At 56.0% G+C, this 18,564-nt stretch overlaps 1 protein-coding gene across 6 annotated transcripts; it reads left to right on the top strand.

Moving 5' to 3' along the window:
• The first annotated feature begins 2,370 nt into the window (after nt 1–2,370).
• Nucleotides 2,371–13,902, top strand: RHBG (Rh family B glycoprotein). 6 transcript variants are annotated; one of them, XM_057726644.1, is made up of 10 exons: nt 2,371–2,608; nt 8,007–8,193; nt 8,678–8,828; nt 8,952–9,099; nt 10,653–10,819; nt 11,119–11,256; nt 11,381–11,514; nt 12,066–12,187; nt 13,194–13,267; nt 13,466–13,902. In XM_057726644.1, exons 1-10 carry the CDS (start codon nt 2,422–2,424, stop codon nt 13,532–13,534), a joined length of 1,377 nt encoding a protein of 458 aa, XP_057582627.1. In that variant the 5' UTR covers nt 2,371–2,421; the 3' UTR covers nt 13,535–13,902. The 6 variants fall into 6 exon arrangements, 4 of the variants coding, with proteins under 4 accessions (XP_057582627.1, XP_057582614.1, XP_057582651.1 ...); XR_009052596.1 differs by having other exon boundaries at nt 8,678–9,099; nt 13,093–13,267; XM_057726631.1 differs by having other exon boundaries at nt 8,678–9,099.
• Nucleotides 13,903–18,564: the final 4,662 nt, after the last annotated feature.

Below are 18,564 nucleotides of genomic sequence, written 5' to 3' on the forward strand. Positions count from 1 at the left end.
GAGACAACTGGTGAATAGAGATGAAGGAGGCTGAAATCAGGATGGGGGCTCCCAGAAGATGGTGGGAAGGCCCAGCCCACTCCTTTCCCTCTGACGTTCTGTGCTTTTGAAGACTCTTCTGCTTAAGGGCCCGTCCAGTCCCTGCCTGTGCAATCCAGAGCAACCCCCACTTCCAAACAGGACTCAGGAAGGAGTCTGCATCTTTGGGGAGGAAGGCAGGACCTGGGAGAGTATCCCAGATGCAGAATTATCTGAGAATCATCATCCAAAGGCTGCTGACCAGACATTTTCTCCTCCCCCACCTCCTTCCCCCGCCCCCACCTCCTTCCCCCGCCCCACCACCTGCGGAGGAGCTAGAAAACAGCCATCCTGCTGACCAAGTAGTGACACAGAGCTTCAGGGCCAGGGGCCACTGAGGGCCAGACAGGCTGGTCAGCCTGCCAGAGCAGTGTTATCAGAGGCAGCTACCACCCTCCCATGCCTGCCTGGCTGGGCACCTAGAATCCAGCTGTCCCCCAGAGCCCATACTGGGCCAGAGGCTCAGGCCCCTGAGGGGAGGTGGGGAGGGGTTGAACCGAGGAAAGAGCAGAAGGGGAAGCAAGGAGGAGAGACAGGGACTTCTGTCACTCCTGTCCCTTCTAATTCCTGAGAAAGGGCAAGCCCCATTCCTAGGAGTAGCCCTACCCTGCATCAGCTCTGGGCAGTGGCTGGTCCCTGTGGGCCTAGGCCACACCCCCTGAGAATGACAGCTCTTCCTTCAGGCTGGGGTCTAGGACATCTTTGCCAATACCCGCAAGCTCCTCCCACACAACAACCCCTCGGACAGCTAGGGCTAGGTTGCAGGCAGCGTAGGCAGAGGGCCTGCCCCCCACCAGTCCCACTGCCCTTCAGGTTTTCTTCTTTGAAGCCCCTTGTGGCCTCTGGGTGTCAGAACCAATAATGCGAGGGTCCTCCATCTGTTCACAGGTCTCCAGGGGCCCAGCACCCACTGGGTAGAGGCCACGTACCCCAGCCTGCTGATACCCACCCCCAGCCTCAGTTTCTGCGCGCCCTGAACGTGCACACAGTTTCTGCTTATGTGGGTCCCCTTCTTGAAGCATCTCCTCTTCTTTCTTCACTTAGTCGGTTTCTAGGTGGTCCTTCCAGGCTGCCTGCAGACACCACCTCCCAGGAAGCAATTCTCCATCTCTCTTCCCTCCCTCATCCTCACTCCTGTGGGTTCTGCAGCCTCTCCTCTGGGCCCCCACAGCCTTTGTGATTCCCAGGGTCACCCATCTAACCCAATGGTGATTCGATTCCTTCCTAAGTGTCTCTCTCCCACGGGGACAGCGGCTCCTGGAGGGAGGGGTCGTCTGGTTCATCTCGGAAGCCTGGTTCACGGTAAGTGCTCCGTGAACAGCTGTCTCCTTGCTGTCTGTCTACCAGGATCCCAGTGGAGGCAGATTTTGCTTGTGTAACAAGGGGCTCTTGACTCTTAACTGAGAAGACCCTCCTTCCACCTAGCTTCCCTTCTTTCCAGCTGCAAGGGCCGCCCAGACCCTCTCATATCCACACTGGATGTGCAGGGAACCCAAGTGTCAGGGGGCCCCTGCCCAGTCTGCTCTCAGGTCAAGCCTTCTGCTCTAGAGGTGTGGTGGGGTGCAGATGTGGTGCGGAGGCTGAGAAGGCTTGGGAGTGGGGCAAGGAACTCAAGTGTAGAGGCTCAGGCCTCCCTGGCCAGGTTAATCATCAATGCCTAGAGAGCCCGCTCTTTATCTCTGTTCTCCATCGCTTTCTTTTTTTTTAAAGCTCTTTATTGGAATATAATTGCTTTACACTTTTGTACCAGCTTCCATCGCTTTTTAAGTTGGTGAAAAGATTGAGTAACCCCTCAACTCTCTTGTATTAATCCTAGAGGGGCCCGGCTGGGGAAACCTGAGCCTATAAACAATGCCGCGTATTCTTTGGGAAACACTGTAAACTAACACCATGTTTGAGGGGACGGGTGCCCTCCCTCCTTCCCGCCCCCGCGGTCCCGCAGCTGTGCCCCAGCAGGGCAGAACATAAAGTGCCTTTCCAGGGTCACTCCCAAGACCTGTCCCAGCCGCCACGGCTCCAGCGTCAGCTGGGCCGAAGGAAAGAGGACTTGGGGGTACGAACGCCCCATCCGCTCCCACTTCTTGCCCCACCTCAGGCCTGAGGTCCAGGCCCTCGCCGTCCGCGACTCCCACCCCCCCCCCCCCACTCCCAGTCTCCCGGGGCTGGAGCCGGGACCTGCCTGCAGATCGGCCTCCGCGTGGGCGGGGCCTGGGCCAGTGGGCGGGGCCTGGCACGACTGGGCGGGGCCTGGCCCCAGTGAACCTGCCCTGCCCGCCCCGGGAGTGTCTGCCCGCGCTGCTCCGGGAGCCCGAGCCGGAGCCGGAGACTGGAAGCCTCTGTCCCATGGCCGGGTCTCCCCGCCGCCCGGCGGGCCGGCGACTGCAGCTGCCCCTGCTGTGCCTCCTCCTCCAGGGCGCCACCGCCATCCTCTTTGCGGTCTTTGTCCGCTACGACCGTGAAACCGACGCTGCCCGCTGGCACTGGGGCAACCGCAGTAACGCGGACAATGAATTTTACTTTCGCTACCCAAGTGAGTGAGGGTGAGGGCGCGCGCGGAGCTCGGACCCTACGCCCGCCCGGTCTTGGGAGGGAGCACTTGGGAGCCCAGATCTACCCCTAGGTGGGCGACCCGCTCGCTCGCTGTGAGATGAAGGTGCTCCAGATTTATAATACCCTTTCACTGGTGCCACGCTCCAGCTATTATGCTGAGGGCGGCACAGGCATTTTCTCCTTTAGTCTACGAAGTAGACAAAGATGGGGAAACTGAGGCTCAGAGAGGTTAGGTGGCTGGTTCAGGGTTTTGCTCTTAGAATTGAGGGAGCTGGGATTTGAACCCAGATCTGAAGCCCCACTTTACCTAGTCTCTTGCTGACTTAGTTGGGCTTTGCGGGGCTGTTCCAGAGACTTTGCCTTTCCTGGGGCCTCCACCCTGACCACAGGGAAAAAAAATCCCCTGGGCAGGGGAGGTAGGGAATGGGGTGCAGGAGGCAGTGATGCAGGTATTAGCTGTGAAGGCAGCCAAGACTAGTGGATTGAGACATTTCTTCCCCAGTCCCCCAAAGCTGGTCCTTCCAGAGTCAATGAGAAAATGATGTAATTATCTACCAGCCAATCACAGAGTAGCAGCCCCTCCCAGCCCTGAGAAGGAGGCAAGGCAGGGTCATTAGCCCATTTCACAGGGGAGGAAGCTGAGGCTCAAAGGGGTTGTCATTTGTTCATGATCACCTATCATGTGAGTGACAGAGCTGGAACTAGGGCTCAGCCATCCTCAGCTCCTAGCACCACAGCTCACCTGCCTGCTGACAAGGCCCAGGAAGGAGAAGGTTAAGCCCCTAGCTCCTGTTGTGGACAGAGCCTCTCCTTCAAGGTTGAGGACCCAACCTTGTGACTCAGGCCCTGGGCAGCTGGGACCAAATCTCCCAGATTTCATCACAAATATTTGAGCAGGTCTCTAAGCCTCAGTTTTCCCCATCTGAGCAATGGGGAGAAAGATGCCTCCGTTTGAAGGATATACATTCAAACAAGGCCCAGAATGTGAGAGTCTCCTATAAAAACCCCAGGCTGTTATTACTCTCCTTTCTGTATGAAGAGCTGGTAGCAGGTTGTCCCCACCTGACCCTCTCCCAGCCCCAACCCCAACAAAACGAAGCTCACAGTGATGAGGACTGAGAGGATGAGGCGGAGGCTTGGACCTGGGTGTAAAGTGCCAGACCACCGGCCATCCTAGGCAGAGGGGAATGCAGCTCCTCCCTCCCCACATTTCACCCCATTCTGGCTACATGAGGTGAGCGTGGATGCTGGAATCAAAGCCAGAGCCACAGAGCTGGGATGGCAGACTCTTGGGGTCATACATTTGTCTGGGGAGATGGGGAGGTGGGAGGGGACAGTCCACCTGTCCCCTGGGGGCTGAGAGAAGTAAGCTCTTGTTCTAGGGTCTGACCTGGCTGCCTGCCTTGAACCCCCATTTGCTTCTCCCATGGACCTCACTCAAGGCCTCCAAGCCCTGCTTGCTTCAAAGTCCTCCCTGAAACCCCCAGCTCTGCGGCAGTGGTAGGCTCTCCTGTGTGCACAGCTTTCTGTCCCCGGATTGCCGTAAGAGGAATAGCAGTGGGAATCCTACCTCTTTTTTTGCACTAGGTTTCTATCCCTATGGACGTTGGACCCTGGTGTGGGGATGGGTTGGGGAGGAGGGAAGTGTGAGGTCCCTGGAGCCTGGGGCTTTGATGAGCTGAGTCTTCACCTGTCCCTGTGTCCAAGAGAAGTGGTCAGGGCCAGAGGGTGGGGTAGCCGCTGCCCTTTGATTTGGGAGATGAAAGGAAGTTTTGCCGCTGTTGTTGAGCTGTGGGACTAGCCAATGCCAAGTGCATGGCTGCTCTGAGTGTCTGTTATCTCTATAGGAAGGGCCTTCAGAGCCCATCTGGCCCACTCCTCTCAGATGTGGAGCCAGAGAGGTCATGTGACTGCCCAAGATCACACGCAAGTTAGCCAGCCTAGAGCCAGGTCTCTTCACTCCCTGTCTGCAGCCTTTCCCCCACATTACAAACCTCTTATCCCATGAGGCAGGTAATGGAAAATAAGAAAGAGGGGAAAAACCAGCACAACACGTAAAGCAACAATACTCCAATTTAAAAAAAAGAAAGAAAGAAAGAAAGAGGGGGAAAGACTAGGGGAAAAGACTAGCCATACAGGGGACACAGAAGCAAAGATAAGAAAAGGTTCCAAGAAAATATGGACAGGTTCCTTTTTCTATATCTCTGAGATCTTACTTGCAGGGAGAGGGATTTAGGACAGATGGAATCAGGATCTTCTTGATGTGGGGGTCGGGGGATGTAACTGGGACTAGAGTGGTTTGTGACTCTCCTAGGAGAATGCAACTCTATCCGCCCTCTTAAAGGCAGGTGGGGGTAGAGTGGTGGGGGGAGGTGGCCTCCCCAGCTCACCACTCCCTTTTTCCTGCTTCTCACGTTTTATATCCCCACTTTACAGATGAGGAAACTGAGGCTTAGAGAGGTTAAGTGGCTTGTCCAAGGTCACACGGTGAGAAGTGGAGTGGGGGGTAGGTGCTGGAATTTAAGTCCAGCTCTGTTAGATGCTAAAGCCTCTGCTTGAACTGTTCCCTTGTCCCACAGTCTGACCTTGTTCAGGAGCCATATGGTGGGGTTGGGGAGGGGCAGTAAGGGAAGGAGGGAGGGTGATAGGTGGCCCTAGAGGGCTTTTATCTTCTCTCCAACCAAAGGTGCATGAGTTTGGTGGGGGTGGGATGTGGTGGAAAACAGGCTCCATGCTGCCAACCCAGGGATCCCCCGAAGGGAATGTTGAGGGGTCATCTTATCTATCCCCCTGCCTCCTGGAGTAGCCCCTTACCCACCACAGCCCATGGAGAATATCTGTGTGGAACATTCCACAGAGTGGAACGAGTGAAGGAGATTTCTTGATGTTTGGACTCCAGGTAAAAGGCCAAGGGATTGAGTTTTGATGCCAAAGAAACCCGGGGTGGGAGATGTAAATATCATTGCCATTTAAGACAAGCTCTGGAGTGGTTTCGGCATGCAATGGGCATGGAGCCCTGTGACCCAGCCCCCCTTGTTGTCCTGCTGTCCTTGGGCAAAAGAACAGGCATGGCATCCCCTTTACTGTTTGTGCAAGGAGAAAACAAGTCAGGCGGTGAGGCTAAAAGAACTTAGGCTGCGGGCTGAATTCTAAAAGATACCTCTCCTTCTCTGTTTGGTTTTTTTAAAAAATAAATTTATTTATTTATTGGCTGCTTTGGGTCTTAGTTACTGCATGCGGGCTTTGTCTAGTTGCAGTGAGCGGGGGCTACTCTTCGCTGTGATGCGCAGGCTTACTCATTGTGGTGGCTTCTCTTGTTGCGGAGCACAGGCTCGCGGCACGTGGGCTTCAGTAGTTGTGGCATGTGGGCTCATTAATTGTGACTCGCAAGCTCTAGAGCTCAGACTCAGTAGTTGTGGCGCACGGCCTTAGTTGCACCGCGGCATGTGGGATCTTCCCCGCCCAGGGATTGAACCCATGTCCCCTGCATTGGCAGACAGATTCTTAACTGCTGTACCACCAGGGAAGTCCCCCTCTGTTGGGTTTTAAGGTCTGAGAGGAAAGAGAGATCTGGGTGGTTTGGGGAGTGAGCAGGGCTGGAAAAGTGGCACCGTGGTGGCGACATTTAGTGAGGCCAGTGGACCTCCAGACCTTCACCCCCTTGGCCACTGGGGCTGGCAGCTGAGCTGTAGACTTCCAACTCCAGCACTCACCCAACCCTCAGCCAAGGGCTTGCAAACTCCTCTCCTATCAGCCTTTACACAGCATACACATACCCACAGAGCATAAACGTTTACTTCTCTCAGAGTTATTGATTGCATTCTAAAGTTCAGTAATAAATTTCTGGCTTGTTGGTGCTTCTCTACCTGTAAACAAAAAAGGTGATTGTGATTTTTTTTTCTTGGTGACCTTCCTCTTTCTACAAGAGACTTGAGGTCATTTACACCAAAAACATGTGAACAAGAAAAGAAAAGCATAGAAGCAGAACACAAGTAATGAACATGGTGAAGGCCTACAGTTGTCATAGTTGAAATTCCATTGTAGCTCTGAGCTTCCAGGCAGCCAAGAAAAAGGGGAAATATGGTCAGTTATGTGTTCTCATCAGAATCAAGGAAGCCTCACGTATGTGATTCTTTGATCCTTTGATGTCTGTCTTCCACTTGATAGTTACATTCCCAGAGCCTGATGCATGACTGCTTAGTAAACATCTGTCACATGTATGAGGGAAAAATAGACAGGTTCCTGGTTCCTAGGGGAGATGACATTTTCTAGCACTAAGTTCCAGGAGAAATTTCTCACATGGAGCTATGAGAGGAGAGTTTAGGGTCACGGTTGATCCTGTTTCTCAGTAAGTTATTACAACAAATGCAATAACGCACTCAAGTGTTTCTCTGGTATTTCTCAATTAAAAGCAGAGAGAGCATAGCATTACGAATACATAGACCCAAGACGAAGGAAACAGGACTAGATGCACTGGCTGAACATCACACTAGGTTGTGTTTCAAAGCCTATTTACAAGTAGATGCTGGGAAGGGTACAGAACAAACTAATACAAAAGCAAATTGTTGTATTATCTCATTTTTAATATTACCGTTTATTATTTTAGATTTTGTTACACAGAACAGAAAGCAAACTGAAAAGACCCCAAATCTCCCTGCCTGGAAATGCCACTGACACTTAAAAAAACTCACGTGATTCATCTATAAAATTAAAATATTCAAAGTATAGAAAGAAACAAACTATAGGGTAAAATCCTCCTTCGCAGAGTGGCCATACTGCATACCTCCAGGGGACATTATTTCCACCAGAGTCGTACAGCTCAGTAGCCCTGCCCCCCCCTTCAGTTTCTTTTCTCTGAGATAATATCTGTTAACAACTTAAAGTTATTTTGTAAATTGACGTATAAAATTTAAAATCCTGAAAATGGAGAGGTATAGATGCTGAAGGATGGGGAATGCAGGGTAGACATCAAGAAGAACTTCCAACAGAGAGGGAAAATGGAAGAAAAGCTGGAAGGGGAAGAGAATTTCCAGCACAGAGGGCAGGGGCTGCCACAGGAAAGAACACAGGAAAGGTTGGACTTTTCGCCAGTTGTAAGTGACCTAGGGATAGGGCAGCTGAGTGGGGCAGAGAAGAGAGCGGGAGGCTCTACTCTCTTGCTCTGACATGGGGACAGCAGGGATGGTCTGGGTCCTGCTGCTCCAAGCTGGCCAGCTCTGCATGGGTGACCCAGGCTGGGAGGCCCGGCCACGCCTGGGGAGTTTTATAGGCTCAGCTCCAGCCTCAAGGTGGCCCTGGCTGGTGGGAGCCAGGGGCGCTGGCAGGATGGCCGATTGGTGTTTGCGTGGTGGCCTGAGCAGCGCCACATGCCCCCGCAGGCTTCCAGGATGTGCACGCCATGATCTTCGTGGGCTTCGGCTTCCTCATGGTCTTCCTGCAGCGCTACGGCTTCAGCAGCGTGGGCTTCACCTTCCTCTTGGCCGCCTTTGCCCTGCAGTGGTCTACACTCGTCCAGGGGTTCTTCCACTCCTTCCACGGAGGCCACATCCACGTAGGCGTGGAGAGGTGGGCAGCGGCGGCCTCCCTGGCTCCCCGCCAGGTCTACCTGGGAGGCCCCTGTCCAAGGGACCGAGCTCAAGCCCGGTCCTTCAAGTCCCCTCCCAGGTTTTTGACCCTTCAGCTGATTTTCTTTTAGGTGCCCTGCTTGTTGTGTTGCCTGATTTCTTCTCCCATCCTCAAGCCACACCTCCCCATTTCTTTAGGCCCCTTATTACCCAAGAGCTGCCGGGAGGATAGATAGCTTCACGGAAAAGGGCAGGGTTCAGAGGAGCTCTTGACTCAAGATCTGGTTCTTCCACCTGTCGTGGGCTTTGTTTGCTAAGTCCCAGAACCTCCCTGAGACCGTTTCCTTATCCACAAGAAAGGCGAGGTGGTACATTCCTGCCTACCAGGGAAGAGCTTAGTTGGGTAGGCTCATTACCTGCCCCCCATCCCCCAGGGCTGCCCTTGTTTGCAGCCACCTCTCACCCTCCGCACCCCAACACCCCAGCATGATCAACGCTGACTTCTGCGCTGGGGCTGTGCTCATCTCCTTTGGTGCCACACTGGGCAAGACCGGGCCGGCTCAGCTGCTGCTCATGGCCCTGCTGGAGGTGGTGCTGTTTGGCCTCAATGAGTTTGTGCTTCTTAATCTCCTGGAGGTGAGTCCGGATGGGGATGGGGTGGGGGGGTGGGGGTGGGCAGGGCCAGGCGCTGAGCGGGGAGGGCGTGGGGTAGCGGTAGGGGCAAGGGGCTGCCCCTCCACCTCAGCTCCACCTCCCCAGGTGAAGGATGCAGGAGGCTCCATGACGATTCACACTTTTGGTGCCTACTTCGGGCTGGTCCTCTCCAGGGTCCTCTATAGGCCCCAGCTGGAGAAGAGCAAGCATCTCCAGGGCTCCGTCTACCATTCGGACCTCTTCGCCATGATTGGTGAGGCCTGCCGAGGGGTGGGGGGTGGGGGGCCGGTTCCTCTCCAGGCCTGGTCTTGGGGTGCCACCTATAACCCTTGGGGTTCTGGCTGGGAACTCCCTTCCAACTCAGATTCTTCCATCAGAGCCCCGGGACCTGTGCCCACCATTCTCAGTAGCTTTATTACAGGTTCTTGGAACTCAGCGCTGGGGTGTGCACTTGACCCCAGAACCATCCGAGGGGCCTTTCTAAATCCAAGTCTGATGGCACCAATCTCTGTCTAAAGGCCTCCAGGGCCCCCACTGCCCGCAGTTAGAAACCAGACTCCTCAGCCTGGCACACCCGCCCCTGTGGGGTCTTGGCTGCTCCTCCTCCCTTCCCCCCTCCCCACCCACTCTCTCCCCCCTCTCTCTCCAGACTCTGCTTCTCCCCATCTCTAACCTCCAGGCTTTTGCCCCGGGGCTGCCCCCCAGCTCCTGAGGACACTTCCTCCTGGAGATTTCCTGGAAGTCCCTGCACTCGCAAGGGAGGCCGTAGGTCACCCCAGGAGCAGTAGGGTCTGACCTGCAAGCACCGTCATCACCGCCTGTTTCTTCTAAGCGCGCGCCTCTGCCTTGGCCTCCGCCCCTCTCTCTTCAGTCACGAACGAGTCAGGAAAGGAAATCGATATTTTGTTTTGGAAGGTAGCATTGAGTAGTGACTGACGTGCCCGCTCTTAGATTAAAAAGAGACTGGTTTTGTATTTCTGGCTCACATCTGGGTTCATTGTGAAATAGAGCACGTGGAACCCGAGGTCAGCGGAGGCCTCCTTGCCCTTTGAGACCCAGGTAAGTTTGGCTTGAAGTCCAAAGGCTTTCCCAAGATGTCTGTGCTTTCCTGGAGGCTTACCTTCTCAGATCTCCTCTGCCTCCCAGCTTCTTCCAGGCAGGAAAACTGGCCTCTTCTTTGATTCCTCCCAAAACTCTTCTCAGAAGATGCATGTGTGTGTGGGGCAGTCCCTCAAGCATCTTCACCATGCTGGCCCTACCCTACGGGGGTCCCCAGCCCCCCTCCCCCTGCCCTGGGCCCCTCCCCCTCTCCCTGCAGGACTGACCTGGGAACCTCACAGGGCAGGCAGGGCACAGGGAGCTCCCAGTCCTTACCCCAAAAGAGCAGGCCCAGCCCATCGGTGCTCACGGCAGGGCCCACCCTCTCCAGGTGGCAGTTGAGGTTATAAAACAAATGACTTTCCTGTTACGTATATCAAGTACCAGATTAGTGCCTGACATGTGGTGCCCTTTGCCTTTTTCTCTTTCCTTTTCCGATACTTAAAAAATCTCAACCCCCCTGTGGTTTTCAATCAAGTAGCTCCCTTCTGTGCCAGTACCCTTCGATGGCTACCATTTGTTGGCCATTTAGTACTGGCTAGGCCATGGGCTGTGCACTTCATATGTACCACCTCATTTATGAGGTAGGTATCGCTATCCCCACTTTACAGATGAGGGAACTGAGGCTGCTGACAGCAGTTCCACAGCTTGTCCCTTGTGGGGGAGTCCCTTCCTTCCTCTCATTCTGCCTGCCTGCCCACCATTTAGGGACCATCTTCCTATGGATCTTCTGGCCTAGTTTCAACTCTGCACCCACTGCGCTGGGGGATGGGCAGCATCGGACGGCTCTGAACACCTACTACTCCCTGACCGCCAGCACCCTCAGCACCTTCGCCTTGTCAGCCCTTGTCGGGGAGGATGGGCGGCTGGACATGGTATGGGGAAGAGGTGTTGGGAGAGGCAGAGGGCTGGACTGGGAGGCGGGGGAGAGGTCTGAGACCCTGCAAGGCCGATTCTGCAGGGGAGCAGGTAAGGGTACAGGGGGCTCCAGCCGCCCCGGAGGTGGTGGGGTCAGAGCATGAGGTGATGATAGGATAGCAGGAGAGTTAAAGGGTTAGATGGTGGAGCGACTTCCAGAAGCAGGAGGTGCCCCTGTGGTGGGCGGGGTTGGGTTGGGTGTGGGTGTCACGATCTGGAAAGGCGGCCAGCGCTTTGCTCTTCTGTGCTCCCTTAGGTCCACGTCCAGAATGCAGCACTGGCCGGAGGGGTTGTGGTGGGGACATCGGCTGAAATGATGCTGACACCCTTTGGGGCTCTGGCAGCTGGCTTCCTGGCTGGGGCCGTCTCCACCCTGGGGTACAAGTTCTTCACGGTACAGATGCCTCTCGGGCCCTGGCCAGAACAGGGGGTCTTCAGCACCCTTCCTCCCACCTCTCCAACAGGCCCGGGGCGGGGAGGGGGCACACAAGACCCATTATTGCTGTCCTGTTCTCCAGCCCATCCTTGAGTCAAAATTCAAAGTCCAAGACACATGTGGCGTCCACAACCTCCATGGGATGCCTGGGGTCCTGGGAGCCCTCCTGGGGGTCCTTGTGGCAGGGCTGGCCACCCATGAAACTTACGGAGATGGGTGAGTTCTCCCCCCCTCACCCCCCCCCCATCCTCAATGGAATCATTATCCCTCTGGAACTAACTCCCTCACTCTTTTTTTTTCCTCCTTTTGTGGACCAGCAACAACAAAAAAGCTATTTTCTTTAGTTCATTCATTCACTACATCCTGGGAGCTGAAGAAACGGGAGTGAACAAGACTGGGGTCTGCCTTCCCAGTCCTCAGTCAAGTGCAGCAGAAGGTCACTGAACAAATGATCTCAATAGTGTCATTACTGAAGGGTCAAGTAAGAGATGCTGACCCTTAGGAGAGATTTTTGCACATCAGGGCTCAGAGGAGAGGGCAGGCAAAAGCGACCCTCAAAGTGAGCCTTGAAAGGTGTGAGGGTGTTGCCAGCACACAGAGGGCAGGAGGCTGTTCCGGGCTGTGGGCCTGACTGGAGGTGACTCAGCCTGGCAGGCTCTCTTGAGGCCCTTTTGGCCGCTGCAGGAAGCAGTGCCGTGCACTGATGCACTGACCAGCCCTGGCTCCGTGCTCCATCCCTGTCTCCCCACACCCTCCTCTCCCTGCAGCCTAGAGAGTGTGTTTCCGCTCATAGCCGAGGGCCAGCGCAGTGCAACGTCTCAGGCCATCCACCAGCTCTTCGGACTGTTTGTCACACTGATGTTTGCCTCTGTGGGTGGGGGCCTTGGAGGTGAGTGACCTTGGCTGGGATGGGGGTTGACAGGAACTCCAGAGAGGGCAGAAGACAGAGGAGGGTGTTTCCCTGTAGGAAGGGCCATTGGATCCCATCCCCCTGACATTCATTTACTCACAGACATCTATTGAGTGCCTGCTTTGTGCCAGGTGTGGGGTGGGGTTGTAGAGTTCAGGGGTACCTCCTCCAGGTAAGTAGGACCAAGTGGGTATGTGTTCCTTTCTGGTGCCAAGGGAGGGTGGGACGCCTGCGAGGGGCTGACGGATCTCTCTCCTCTGTGGCTTCCCTGTGCCGCTCCCTCTACCCACTAGAGGGCAGCCCAACCTCAGGCTGAGGCCCTGAGGTGTGCGGGGCCACCTGTGTGGGGCAGGGGCGGGGTAGGGCCGGGACCGGGAGGGAAGAGGCCTGCGGGGCCCATCACTAGACCGGAGCACAAAAACCTTCCGCAGGGGCAGCCTGCCTACTGATGCCAGCTCAGGCGGTCCTGCCTGATGTCTGGCCTTAGTCCTTTGGGCCTGCAAAATAAAATGCGTGATTCAGTATCCCAGCCTCCTGCTCTAACCTTGAGATTTTCATTCTCAAACAAGGTTCAGTTCATTTATTCATTTAATTACTTATTTACTCAATAAACGCTTTCTGCACCCCTCCTGGATAGGAGGCCACAGAAGGCTTACGAGCTGTGGTTCGTGACAGACTCACTATTTGGTCCATTCCCAGCTGTGCAAACTTGAATGAGTTATTTAACTTCTTTGAGTCTTGGTCCCTTCTCTGTAATAGAGGGACTATATCCACCTTGCAGGGCTGCTGTGATCACTCAGGGAGGCAATGCTTGTCAAGCACTTTGCATAGGGCCTGACAAAAGCTGGTGCTTGGTAAACACCGCTGTGATTTTCCTGTGCCAGGCATCATGTTGACCTCATGCCTCCTGGTTCCTCTGCGCCCTGTGGTATTGGATGGTAGTCTCCCCCATCGGGCCTCACACAATATCCCCTACTGCCCCCAGGGCTCCTGCTGAGGCTGCCCTTCTTGGACTCCCCGCCAGACTCCCAGTGCTATGAGGACCAGATTTACTGGGAGGTGAGATGTAGCTGCAGCCCCTCAGGCCCTTAGGGCTCTCTCACCCTCCAACCCTCCCTTCCCTGCCGCACCTCCTCTCATCCAACCTGCCCCTTTCCTTCATTGCTTGCTCTGTCTCCTCTGGGTTCCACCCCTGAGCTGTGGTCTCCAGCCCCCTGGAGCTGCGCCTTCACCTGCTCTTCCATCCTTGCCTTCCAGGTGCCTGGGGAGCATGAGAATTTAGTCCAGGGAGCTCTGAGGGCAGAGGAACCAGAGACTCAGGCCTAACTTGCCTCTAGCCCTTGAAAGGATGCTCTCCTTTTAGAAGATGATGACTGGCTACCGTTGGGAAGCTCTTCTTTTCTAGCTCCCATCACTTCTGCTGCAAGAAAGAAGACAGGAGCCGGAAGGAGTCACCTTACCATGGGCAGCACTGGGGGAGAGGCAGTAGAAGGCCAGGGAGATGGTGGAGAAGCTGGCTGGCTGTAACTGGCCGTGGCGAGGAAAGAGCCTCACACAACCCCACTCCCCCCCCATGCCCTACAAGTGAGGCACCCAAGTGACTGCTAATCCCTGGACCAGCATCACTCAGTTACAGGGAAGCCAGAGCCAGGGCCTGGCTCTCTCAGGGTGATAAATACCACGGTCACCAAGGACTCTGACTCCTTTTTTTGTGCACTGGGAATTTGGGGAGTCCCTCCCACCATCTAACTCACAATGTTAGAACCTCGGGTGAGAAAGGACCTTAGTTCCCTAGGTCCATGGAACTCCCCTGAGGGTGCTGTGTTCTACTAGGTAGATGCCCAGACTGGGCTTACCTGCCTCCAGAGACAGGGAGCTCGTTCTCCTCCAGCAAGTGGGTGTTTGTTATAGGACAGCTCAGGCTCCTGGAGAGCTCTTCCTGTTCCAGAATGCCTGCCACTCTGCCCCTCAACTTAGGTGGCCTCTGAACAGAGTAGGAAGAGGGCCCCTGCAGGGCCTAACAAGGGCATAAGGAGTTTTTTGCCACTAACTCCTCAGAAGCTGGAAGCAGCCAGCCCCAGGCACCAACTTATGTCCCTGTCGCAGTCTGAGGTGTGGGGACTAGGAAGGGCACATGAGAGTTGCTGCAGAGAATGGGGAAGGCTGGCCCAGGGCTTCGGTCGGCCTGAAGCCATCTGACCACCAGAGGGCGCCACAGACCCAGCAGAGGAAGGCATGGCCTTCATCCTCTACCAAGAATGGAAGTCCTTCCCACAGCCTTCCTTCCTGTCTGCTCCAGCTCTGGTGCCCGCTATTCATGCCACAAAACTTTTTTTGAGTACCCAGTCCCCACCACGTGTCAGGTGGTTCTAGGGCTTCCAGATCTTTCATTTAACAGAGAATCCATCCTCCCAGTAGACCAGAGCTCCTTCCCCAGCCCTGAAGTACTGGGACCCCCCTCTGCCCTCTCCTGCTGTTCCCCAGGCTTCTGGCAGGAGTGGACGTGACTACAGACCTCCAGACCAAAACCTATGTACATCTAGGAACCCAAGGAGGGGTCTCTGGTGCCTAGTCCTGGGACAGGGGCAAAAGGTGCTCCTGTGAGGCGCCATCCTCACTATAGTTGAAGGGACTGAGTTTGGCTGGGGAAAGAGGTCAAGCGCAGAGCTGAGGAAAAGTTGAGGAACGAGGAGAGTGGCTGAGGGACAAGTGCCCCATGGGAGCCATCCCTGGCCATGTGGCCCAAATATATTTGGTATATCCCTCCCCTTGATCTCCCCTCCTTCCTCCGCAGCCTCCCTGCCCATTGCTGGCTGGGATAGGTGCATTGGAGGCAGATCCAGCCCCTGCTAGGAGGGAGGGAGTCTGGTCTAGCAGAGGCCAATCCCCATTTCACCCTGCAGAGCCTTTGCTCTGGCCCTGCATGGGTCCAGGTACAGCCTGCTCTGCCCCTGAGCTCCCCGAGCAGTCCTCAAACAGAGATCTGAAAGACTTATAGGAAAGAAGAAACTTAAGGATAAGACCCTCCCTGCCTTGCTTATCCTGGGTGGAGAACACTACTCATTTACTATGCATACCACCATCATTGTCCCACCTGATCCTTTCCCTCTACTCTGGTTCTTTCTTGACCACAACCAAATCTCCTCCAGGCTTGACAAAAAGGGACTGTTCTAGCCCAGGCTGGTCATTGCTCCCATCTCAATCCAGGGAGGCTTCCTGGAGTAGTGACAACCCTCCCTGGGAGAGGGCAATTAACCAGCCAGCTTCTAAGGGAGGAAAGGCTACAGGTCCCAGGGTAGCCCACCAAGAGGTCCCTGAGAAAGGAGGGACAGGGTGGTGGCTGCTCAACAGGAGATGGCCCTGAATATCCCATAACCAGATAGTTCAGGTTCCATCACCGGCATAAAGCCGCTCATGGCCTGGGAGACGCTGCCGAGCTCTACTAGAAGATCCAGCACCCTGGCTTCACAGCTCAGGGGACTCTGTCCAGGGCTGAACTCTCCTAAACCAGGCCCTTGGTTTTGCACTCTGCATTTCCTCCTCTCCGTCTCCCAACGTTTCCTCTAGTGCCTAGTACCCTGGTGGGCAGTCCATAGATCGTTCAGTCCAAACAATGGACTGAGCCGTCACTTGCGGTGTGGATATGGGGGTGACGGTCCCATCACTGCTTTCAGGCAGGGAGCTCAGAGGGCAGGAAAGACAGGTATCCTTGGAGCCTTTCTGCTACACCAAGACTGAGCCCCTCCCCCAGCTTTCCTGTAACCCCTGGCTCAGCACCACTGGTCCCCCACACGGTGGCCCATCCATTCAGACTGGGTCAACAGGGTGACAATGAGCAGGTCAAGGAGATGGCAGGGACAGGGGCCAAGGGGGCTCCTTCCTCACCCCTTCAGGACAATGAGGCCTCTGCCCCTCAGGGACAGCCCCTCTGATCACCACCATTATTGCTCTCAATGCAGGACAATCGGACACTTGCCCACTCATGAACTCTGTCTGTCCAGCCCCAATGCCTAAGCTCTGGGGACAATGATGGATGAGGACACTGGGCCCCTGCTCGCCTCCCAGGGCCCCACTAATGGGGAAGACTGGCTGTGCTGGGGTCAGTGTCAAGCCAGCAGAGCCAGAGGCATTGGGGAAGGGTTTCTGGAGGTGGCCGCGGTGCTGGCATGGCTCAGGTACGTGTGGGCGACGACAGGGCTTCCTGCCCAGGCATCTGGCGGGAGGCCCAAGGTTCCCCGCGGGCCTCAGGGTGCTTCTGTGCCTGTGTGGTCAGAGTCCCCCTGGGCCAGGAGCTAGGAGCTGCTCCTCTGACCTCTGGAGGACCTGGCGCTCCGAACCTGTGCAGCCTGGGAAAGGCCTGAGATGCCCCGCTATTGGGATTCAAATCACGGCGCACGGTGGCCCCGGCTCGGGGAGGAATTAGACACGGCGTGGGTGTCCGAGGTGGGGGGCGGTGGCGGTCCCGGGACGGACTAACTCGGCAGCCGCGTCCCCCCCCCCCCACCCTGCCTCACCCCGATATTCCTCTCCCACCGTCAGGATCTCCCCCACCCGCCGCCGCCCGGCTCTGCGCGCCCCGTCGCCTTTGTCTGGCCCTCCCGCCCGCTCGCAGCCGGTGCGCCGCGCCGCCCCGCGCGCCCCGGCCCGTGCGCCCGCCGCCGCCGCCGCCGCCCGGGAACAATGCGGGCCAATGTCTCCGGGCGGGCGAGCGGGCTATGCAAATGTCCAACGGCCTGTGAGAATCCCCCTCTGCCGCCGCCCCGGCTTCCAGCGCCTGAAAGGGGCTGGCGGCCAGGCCCGGGTGGGGGAGGCGGTCTCTGCATTAGGGATGAGCTGTCGTCCCGGAGCGCCCGCCCTGGACAGAGCGCCATTGTCTCTCTGCCGCCGTCTGATCGCCGATCTCGGAGTTCGCCAGCCCGGAGAGGAAGGCGGAAGGCGACCCAAATCAGGCCTTGGGGACAAGGAGGGGTGGTCACCTGTTCTCTCCATACCTACTTCTCTCTCCAAAGAGCCTTGACTTTGGGGTCAGACCGTGGTGGGCCCCCAGCTTGGCTCCCCCACTCACTAGCTTGGCGGCCTGCGCAAATCAGTTCATTTCTCTGAGGCTCTGTCTCTTGAAGGTTAAACCTAGCTGTAGCCGATGCTCTTGCCATCCTCCCTACCCGGTACCCATCCTCTCCATCTCCATCCAGTTTTTCACAGCACACTGACCACAGGTGTCTCTGGGGACAGTTCCCGTCCAAAACCTTGAGGGAAACACTCATGGTTTCTCTAAAGCAGGTTACTGGACAGAGATGTCCACCAAGGGATCCTCTCTGACTTGTGAGCCCCAGGCCCAGTCCAGGCCTCCTTCCTGCTTCCTTCTGCAGCCACCACCCATTAAGAAGGCCCACGTTTTACTGGGAGAAACCCTAGCCATGAAGGACTGAAATAAACTTCTCCACTGATGTAACGGTGCAGGGTGCGGGGTGGCGGTGGGGGGGGGGATGATTTGCCATAGAAAGTCCCCTCCCGCAAGTGAAAGAGGTGCATCCCTCTACCTCCAGCCCAGGAGCATGTGGCCATCTAACAGATGGTACTGGTCCAACATTGGAGGAAAATACCTGGACAGTAGGCAAGGGACTCTGCTTCCAGCAGAGTCCCTTCTAGCAGGGAACTTGGCCCCTGTTCTCAGGTGCTTACAGGCTGAGCTCCAGTAATTGGGCTTTTGACTCTGCAAGGTGCAGGACCTAAGTCCACCTTTCCTAAACCCCCACACAGGCTGGTGATCAAAGGCTGATGCTACTGAGGGAGGAGCTATTTCAGAGACAGTGCCTGGGCGCTTGAAACAGTGATGCTCCTGGGACTCATAAGGTTTGGGGGGCAAAAATCAATTGGCACAACATCAAAATGAGAGCAGTCCCTGGAAGTTCAGGTTTACAGTCCCAGTAAGGCAGGAGAGAATTGAGTGGGGGGAGGTGGGAGAAGATGCTGGTAGGGCAGGCAGTCTTCCGGGGAGCAGGGGTTCTAGAGCTGCCCCAGAGGCCTGTTCATTTCTGGTTTGGCCCAGGTTTTCACTAAGATGGAGCTCTTCCTTCTGTCCTCCTGGCCTCTGTGACTGTTCCAGTACAACATGCCTGGCAACTCCATTCTGGGGAGGTGGAGGTGGGGTACAGGCAGTGGAGCCTGGCCTCCTGGGATAGCATTTGGGAGACTAGTGGATAAGAGGAAAGCTGGGGTCAGGGGATGTGGGCTGGGAGCTGAGGCATTTCATGTCACCAGGGAAGCAGCCAGAGTTCTGTGCACCCCCACTCCCCACTTTTGGAAGTGGGCCCCCCTCCAACTCCTCGCTGGGTCTCTGCTCCAACGTGGAACCC

The sequence above is a fragment of the Hippopotamus amphibius genome, chromosome 1, assembly GCF_030028045.1.
Source record: "Hippopotamus amphibius kiboko isolate mHipAmp2 chromosome 1, mHipAmp2.hap2, whole genome shotgun sequence".
NCBI lineage: Eukaryota > Metazoa > Chordata > Mammalia > Artiodactyla > Hippopotamidae > Hippopotamus > Hippopotamus amphibius.